This window comes from Coffea arabica, chromosome 7c (assembly GCF_036785885.1).
Source record: "Coffea arabica cultivar ET-39 chromosome 7c, Coffea Arabica ET-39 HiFi, whole genome shotgun sequence".
Taxonomy (NCBI): Eukaryota; Viridiplantae; Streptophyta; class Magnoliopsida; order Gentianales; family Rubiaceae; genus Coffea; species Coffea arabica.
Genome location: NC_092322.1, coordinates 15,133,608 through 15,142,410, shown reverse-complemented (window position 1 = coordinate 15,142,410; position 8,803 = coordinate 15,133,608). Strand labels below are relative to the sequence as shown.

The following is an 8,803-nucleotide window of genomic DNA, read 5'->3' as shown; positions in this document are numbered from 1 at the left end:
GAAAAGAATTCAAGTTTGATGGGTGCAAAGTGCAATTGACCCTTTTTTATAAAACTAAAAGTTTGATTTATAAGATAAACTTTCAATTTTACGCCCATTTGGGAGGAAATCAAGCTGAGTTTTAAATTTTAAATACCAAAATCTTGTTCATTTTCCCTCTTAATTAGTTAATAATTAACCCAGCTTGACCAACTCTGATCAAGCCAAGCTCAAGTTGGCCATTGAGTAATTCCTCCTAACTTGTCAGTTTTCACATATTGCACCTCCGACCCCTCTCCCCTCTTCCTGGAAAACAGCAGCGAGGAACCCAGCTGAACATGAGTCAAAAAACAGCTAAAAAATTGAGTAACAGAGAGATCTTTCTCTGATGAGTTGAAAGAGTCAGAAGAGATGGTTAACTACAGAGGCTTCTCTTCTCACTCCAAGAATTCATCCATCTACTTTAGAAGATATTCATCTCCTTCATCAATCACATACTACATAGTCATCCTCTTTGCTTTGTCAATCTTCATTTTCACATTCTACAGCAAAGATGTCTTGGAAGATGAAGATAGAAAGCCTCCATCAATAACATCAGGAGAGAAGAATTCCAAAATCGAACAGGTGCATTTTTTTTATTCGTTTCTGGTTCCAATTATGATAAAGATCTCATCTTTGCTGATTCTGAGAAATGGGTTTTGTTTTTTGTGGTTTGCTGTTTGCTAATTTTCGTTGTTCTAGCTGAATTAATCATCAATTGGCTTTGAGTCTTGAAGATTGCCGTACTTGGAGCATTGAGAAAATAGCTTTTGTTTTGTACATTTTAGCATTACTATTGAAACTTATAAGATTGTCTGGTTTTGGGTCAAGGTGTTTAGGTCTCTCGGTTAAACAGGGGAAAAATGTTAAAAAAAAGGAGGTCTTTGCAATTGCGGGTTTTATTGAGTCTTTGCAGGGGTGCGATGGATATTAAGAAGAAAAGTATCAGCATAAATCGACCCTTATGTTCTGATGGTTTTAATGGAACTTTATGATGTTGGACATTTTACCAATAGTATTCAACTTTATAAGTTGGTCTAATTTTGGTTTTAGATGTTTAGTGCTCTTGGTTGAACAGGGGAAAATGTGAAATAATGGTCTTGTAATTGCTGGTTTTATTGAGTTTTTTCGTGGGAGAGATGGCTTTTAGGAAGAAGAACATGAGTAGAATTGACCTCATGTTCTGATGGTTTTAGTGGAACTTTAAGATGTTGCTCATTTTAGCATTAGTGGACAATTTTATAAGATTGTCTAGTTTTGAATTTAGATGCTAGCACTCGTGGTTGAACAGGGAAAAGTGTGAAAAAATGGTCTTGTAATTGCAGGTTTTATCTAGCTTATTTGTAGGAACGGCTTTTAGGAAGAATAGCATGAGCAGAATTGACCTTCTGTCCTGATGGTTTTTATGGAATTTTTGTGAGGTCAAAATGTGTGTAGATGAGAAGGATGGTATAATCAACTAAAATAGCTGCTATCTTTTTTATTCATTTAAATATTTGTGTATTACTTTCTGTAGTAATCACAAGAAATTCAGCTATCCTAGCTTTTTAATTGTAGAAAATGGTGAAGAAGTTTCTGATAATGACATTCGCTGATGGATTTGGAGTAAAATAAACAGGCACAAGCATAATATAAACAATGAAAATTTGTATATTGCTCTGTGATTATGGTCTTATCTGTTAGAATGTCGAACTAGACCAATCAAATTTCCTGTTCAAAACATTTAGCAACTTGATACTCGTTTCTTGCTAGCAATGTTTATAATTATAAAATCATGTGTTTGAGACTTGTATGTACTTTATGTATGTTCATATTGTCTCTTTGATACTGAAATTTGTCATCCAATAGGTACATCAGTAGATTACCAAAATAGTTTGAGCCTTCTTCTCTAGAAAGTTAAAGGTCTAGGACGCTGTCTTTTTTAATTTTTGTTTTGTTAGCTTATAATTTTCGATTAGATTGTCAACTCATATTCTTTCTTATACTACTATAGTGTTGTCTTTCTTTTGTCAGGACATATTACAATTACAAAATCTCTTAAATCATTTTGGCAAAATGACCATTGCATCTGCTATATTGTCATTTATTAATTTGCAGCTGCGTGATGATGTACTCTGGGAAGCACCTTTTAGCCATGGTCTACGCCCTTGTGTGAAGCCGTCCTCTAGATACAAAGGTCTCTGCTGGTGTCCCTCTTTGTCTAGTAGACAAGCTGTAGTAGCAGAAAATGTCTTATATCTGTTGTACAAGTCATTGATGTTGTTGTTTTGAGGAAGACATAGCTTATTTTCTATTGAAAGACCCACAATTATTTCTCAGTTACAACAGAATAAGAATTTTAAAAGGATGACCTGTAAGATATTGAATATTTTTAACTTTATACATGGCTTAGTTGTCATCTCCCAAACTCCCCCCCCCCCCCCCCCCCCCCAAAAAAAACCACAAAAAAAACCCCCAAAACAGACATATGTAAATACTTTTTGACGCGAGAACATTTCATTTCCATGTAATTGTTTCTCTAAATATGTGCCCTCTGAATTTCGTTTTTCATGTTCAGCTACCCAAGGATGGGATCACTATATGACTGTCAGAAGTAATGGTGGGCTTAATCAAATGCGTGCTGGTGTGAGTTACATGATATTTTTTTTCTTTTTTTGGTTGGCTCTGTAGTTCTGTGCTTTAATATCAATAATATAGTGAAGTTTGATTCAAAACAATTGTGACTTGAGAAGTAGCTGTCAGAAACATGTCCCTTTGGTTATCCCTTTGAGAAGCCATATGAGGTGCACCTTTTCATCAGTTAGGGGCTTCGGCCTTTATCTAAGTATATGGCAACAAAATTTGATTTGAAGAAAATGCTTATTGATTTCAGATTCTAGGTCAATCTCTGACAAAGTCCTTTCCCCAAACACCAGCTTAAAGATCCAAAAAAAAAAAAGAAAAAAAAAGAAAGAATAGAACTTTAGGCAAAGAATGAGGAAAGAGAAAACTGATTGGCGATTTACTTTTAACCTTCGACAAGACCAGAAGTAAGGTTTTTATTTCTTCAGCATAAGTTGGTCATACATTTCACAGTTTTTATTGGGGCAAAAAGCTTAACAAATATCTCTTGAACTTGCAAAGAAGCATTTACTTTCTTTCAGTTGCTTTATTCCTTTCTAATTTTATTAATAGCGAAGGCACTTTGCTTTGGTGGTGATAATGAGGGAACTTTTCTTGTTTATCTTTTTTTATAGTTATTCGGCAGAGATGGCAGACCACTTTTCATAAAATAATTTAGGCCAGATATGACTTAATGTGAAATTCTTCCTTTGGTTGCATCTACCAACTTTGCTGTTTTAATCTGCATCTAGATAGCTGATATGGTGGCTGTGGCACACATAATGAATGCAACCTTGGTAATTCCTCAACTGGATAAACGTTCGTTCTGGCAAGACACAAGGTGATTGTGAGCTTTTACTTCTCCTACTTACATCTTGTCGTGTTGAACTGTTCTTCCTTTCTCTTTTTGAGCTGCTATGTATTTTCTGTATCTTTGACCATTCTTAATCTCTATTATATCTGCTGTCTGACTGCTTGTTAAATTTACTATCTAACTTGCTCTTAGACACATATGCTGACATTTTTTTATCCCCATAATTATTTGTGCAGTATTTTTTCTGACATATTCGATGAAGTACATTTTATCATGACATTACAAACTGATGTAAGGATTGTGAAGGAGCTTCCCAAAGAATTAGAATCAGCTCCTCGAGCAAGGAAGCATTTCTCGTCATGGTCCGGTGTCAGTTACTATGAGGAGATGGCACACCTATGGAAGGATTATCAGGTATAGTTTATATCATTCTTTAGTACAATTCGTTTCATTTCTTATCTCTTTCTCTCTCTCCCTGTCCCCAAGCCCAACAACACAAAAACACACACCATATTGTGCCAGTATGTAAATGAGGACTTCAAAGGAACAGAGAAGGAGATCTGCACATGTATAAAGTAAAGATGTCCCTTAAGTACCTTATGTACAACTATATATATATGTGTGATCTGTCTATGGTTAGTTGCTGATACAGTTGTAGGTGAACTCATGGATAAAAGGTTCTGTAAGTGGTTTGAATTAATTTGTGTATGAAATGAGAGGGTTTGGGAGGTGAAGCTATTGGTACAGTTGGGATTGCTGGCACTTGACAATGGTAGTGGAGTAAGAAGACACTCTAGGAATGACACCAATTCTGAATTTCTGATGGTTTTGGTGTTGAGTTGATAGCAGTAGGTTCCTTGAAAGCATTGGAGTTGATTTGTGTTTGCAACTAGAGGGTTAGGAAGGAGAAATGAGTGGTAGGGGTTCAAAGCAATAATTCTGTAGTGACAAGGAACCAGCTTTTGGAATTCTGCCTAGATTCACAAAGTAATTCAATCAATTATGAATTTTTGCAAATTATTCCAAATTATACTTTAAAATGAAGGATGTGAATCTGCTTGACTGGATTTTTTCTGTATTGATAATTAACTATTAGTGTGTAGAGAGGAAAATGTTTGTGAAGAACTGTGAAGGACTTTGAAACAACTTAATTTCTAGCTCCTTGCATAGTGAACATGAGAAATCTAAGGTTTGTATTGTTCTCATAGGTAATTCATGTCGCGAAATCTGATTCTCGGCTTGCCAACAATGATCTGCCTTTTGATATCCAGAGATTGAGATGCCGTGCTCTATATCATGCTCTCCGCTTCTCACCTGCTATCGAAAACCTTGGAAAGGTTAGAACCATGGTGTTTCTGTAATTAATTTCCTGACATCTAGGAATTCAGACTTTTAGGTCAATGACCATTGCGTTTATAAATATGATTCCTTTGTTTATTTCAAAATGAAATTTGACTGTGTGAATATATTTTTTTCTGAAATGTATGAAAAACTTGAAATTTCTGGTTCACATAATGCTGGTCTTTCACTTCTACCACTATGAAGATCTTGTGGATTGCATATGACTATAATACCATTTGATAAATGATAATAACAGGTGATGGGAAAAAAATGATGTGAGAACAATCTGTGAGATGAAGTAGTAAACTATGGATTGTAATAGCTGAATAAAACCTCAGAGGCTGAGGGAAGGGGGAAAAGATGACTGTGTGAATGGATTTGGTAGAAACAGTTATTGATATGTGTTTCCCTGCTATGTGTTACTCTTGTGCTGTCGTGGAAATATTTAAAGTGCACTGATAATATAATTGAAGTGTGATAGTGAATCACTTAGTCCTGGCTATTAGTTTACAGAAGATGCTCAATATGTGTTCTAGTAAAATACTTTGTGCCTAGCAAATGGAGCTTTATCTTCAGTATACGAAATTAGCAGCATTTGCAATATAAATTATCAAGTTCTCTGGCATCTTGTAGTACCTCATTCGTCCTCTGACGATCAGAATAAGGTAAAGCTTGAACATATGTTTTGTACTCTATTAATTTCTCAATACACAGGTTATTAACTGGACAATATTTATGAACTTTAACACAGTCAGAGTGTCCGTGTATGTCTGTATTCATTTGAGGTCTTCCACTCAATTCCTGGTAAACTAGGTTCTGAGCATACATGACGATGACACCGCAGAAGCTAGTGGAGCGGCTGCGATCTCGCGCAGAAAGATACATTGCACTTCATCTAAGATATGAGAAGGACATGCTTTCTTTTACTGGCTGCACGCATGGTCTAACTGAAGCTGAAGCTGAAGAGCTTAGAGTGATGAGGTGAACTTTTTGTTCTATGGTACACATAGTAACAGCATAGGCGCAGGCTTTCAATCTTATATACCTGGATCCTTCATTTGCATAATTGAGGTTTACCATCTTAGAGATAGACTGAGATTTGATTCTGCAGCCTTTGTTACTTTATAGGTCAATGTAGTTATAGGTTCAATACAGCTGCCTCCGTAGAGGCATTAGTGGTCTTTCTAAGAAAGTAATTTCTTCTAGAGAAGTTTTTGGTTTTTTTGATTTATGAATTTTGTGTAAGAATTTGCTGTTTAATTTAAACAAAGAAAAAACTTTGAGAATGTGACACCGTACTTCTTACTGCAACAACCACTAAGATGATATAGACAGTGTTCTAAATTAGGTTAGTTTATGATTCAGAAAATGTCTTTCTAACATTAAGCTCAATGGGGTTTTTTCAACAGTTCTACTTACCAACTTCAGTTGTTTGTCATGTAATAGGATCTCAGTTTCCTTACTCATCTTTTGCTAGGCATAACACAAACCACTGGAAGATTAAAAATATTAATGCAACAGAACAGAGAATAGGTGGCTTGTGCCCCTTAACTCCAAAGGAAGTTGGAATATTCCTTCAAGCTCTTGGTTACCCTCCATCAACGTTGATTTATATAGCAGCTGGGGAGATTTATGGTGGTAGTGTTCATCTTTCAGAGCTAACTTCTCGTTTCCCAAATATAGTGTATAAGGTGAAGTAATGATCTTCTAACGTAATAAAGATTATTTGAATTTTCTGCACTATTGCTATTTGTAAAACCAAAACTTTTTCTGTCTGGTGGCAGGAAGCTCTTGCAAGCAAAGGAGAGCTGCAGGCATTTTCCCATCATGCTTCTCAATCTGCCGCACTTGATTATATCATCTCCATAGAGAGTGATGTGTTCATCCCATCACATTCAGGTAACATGGCAAGAGCTGTTGAAGGACATCGCAGATTCTTGGGCCATCGGAAGACAATCACTCCAGACAGGTTGTTATTCCAATCACACATTGAATTTTCTAGATCCATTGTAGTTTATTTATGGTGTCGAGCAGTTGTATGCAAGTATTACATCTCCGCAACTATAAACCTACAGATTCAGAATCAGAGGTTTGAATAGATGGTCCAACATGAACTTATTGTATTTATTCACTGATCATCTGTTTGCATTTCTTAGCATCGAAAATCGAACTTAATTGTTTTTAGTTTGAGGCCCGCATGGTATTTTAATTGCCTTCAGCTTCAAAATACCAATTGAGTTTTTGCCCGTGTCTCTTCTAGGCTGTTCCAGTATTTTCCCCTTGATCTACACATATTAGAGAAGTCATTTTTTTTACTAATTTTGATACTTGCAAACAATATGTTCTGTACATGGGAATAATATTTTGTGTAATATGCACGATAAGAGTGGATAGGTACTGTAGATCATCTGTTTGGAAGCATGGTTCCCAGTGGATGAGAAAATACTAGTTTGTGCTTCAACATATTTGTTTAGTAGAATATATCCTAAAAGGAAGTTCCAGTGTAGAGGATCGTTCTCTTTTGTTTTTCTCATTGTTTATTTCCTAAAAACATTGATTATTTGAAGCAGCACAAACTCTATGCCTTTTTGCTTGGCAATATCTTTGTAATAGACTTTTCTTTGCACTTGTCAATGATTGTTTCTTGTGCTCTTTTGATGACTATTTATGTATTTATTTATTTTTTTTGCCTCATGTTACTAATGTTCGCTGTTATCTTATTCAGGAAAGGCCTTGTTGCAATATATGATATGTTGGAATCCGGAGTGCTCAAAGAAGGATCATCATCATTGTCTCATCTTGTAATGAAATTGCACAGGAGCAGGTATCTTAGTAGGTTATTTTCTTTATAGCTTTGGACATTTGAAAAAGAGAAATTGACTCTTCCATGCAGGTGGTTGTAAAATATGCAAATTTGGAAAATCCTGTTGTTCTCTTGTATGCAAGGAGTGGCCCTGAATCATAATCTGTGTCTGATGCTTTTTGACATGAGAAAGCCAAAAAATATATATAGTTAGTTTGCAGAAGTATGTGGATCTTTACTTAATCAAAGAAATAGCAAAAACATAGATGGAGATTATCAACATTTGGAATAAAGCTTGAACATTTTTTCCCCATCTTCTCTCCTCCAATTCCCATCTCCAGGCCCATAACAAGAAAAACATCTGTTTGCAATATCAAATGTCACTTTCTAATGAAAAACATTCTATCCTGTAGATATATAGGTAATTCTGGTTGATGCGAGTCCATGCTGAATGAATTAAATCTTGTGTTCACTTTTCATCTTGAAGCACAGAAATTTCACATTGTCCTCGAGAACTCTAGTAATGAATTGCAAATCTATCGTGATCTATCTTTTGATGCATAACAATTTGCAGGCAAGGAGCTCCAAGGAAAAGAGAAGGTGCCCCTTCAGGCATCAAAGGTCGAGGTCGTTTCAGGCTGGAAGAACCCTTCTACCAAAATCCCTTCCCAGAATGCATGTGTGGCGCAAATATTCAAGATGATGAAGATACATAGGATCAGTTTCTAGTCAGATTTCTTACTTTTCTTAATCATCTCGAGTTTTTGTAGCTTTTGCTGATCATTTTGTACCATGTTGGTCGTTACAACTTATAATCTATTTCAAACGTAACATTTGTAAGACCTTGCACATATGATCCGTACAGCCAATTGATTCTTTGGTTGCTTAAGGAAATCTGCAGAAAAAATTTGCCTCTTAGCATCTGGAAATGGAGATACTTGAGTATATTTGACAATCTTTTTTCTCTACCTTTCTTACTTTTCATCCCGAAGAACCTCTTTCGTTCGCTCAAAACTTCATGTTCGTGGTGCTTGTCCCAAATAACCAGGAGACTAAATTGGTAGTAGAACCATTTCATCACGGTCACCAAGAAGAGATGTTCGGCATTCAAGACAAGCATGTGTCTCAGGAGTCTTGGGACCTGGGGCATCCACAGAGCAATTGGAAGCTGGAATAAGCCTCAGCAGATCGCAGTTTGTGATGAATTAGCAACATGGCATTGAGAG

The 8,803-nt window shown here is 35.9% G+C and overlaps 1 protein-coding gene across 1 annotated transcript; it reads left to right on the top strand.

The window, feature by feature from the left end:
- The first annotated feature begins 230 nt into the window (after positions 1-230).
- LOC113700166 (O-fucosyltransferase 38) lies at positions 231-8,532 on the top strand. Its single transcript, XM_027220676.2, has 11 exons — positions 231-603; positions 2,116-2,194; positions 2,576-2,643; positions 3,372-3,460; positions 3,670-3,847; positions 4,642-4,770; positions 5,619-5,755; positions 6,252-6,465; positions 6,559-6,743; positions 7,500-7,598; positions 8,152-8,532. The coding sequence occupies exons 1-11, from the start codon at positions 391-393 to the stop codon at positions 8,291-8,293; spliced, it is 1,533 nt and encodes a 510-aa protein (XP_027076477.1). The 5' UTR covers positions 231-390; the 3' UTR covers positions 8,294-8,532.
- The last annotated feature ends 271 nt before the right edge of the window (positions 8,533-8,803 follow it).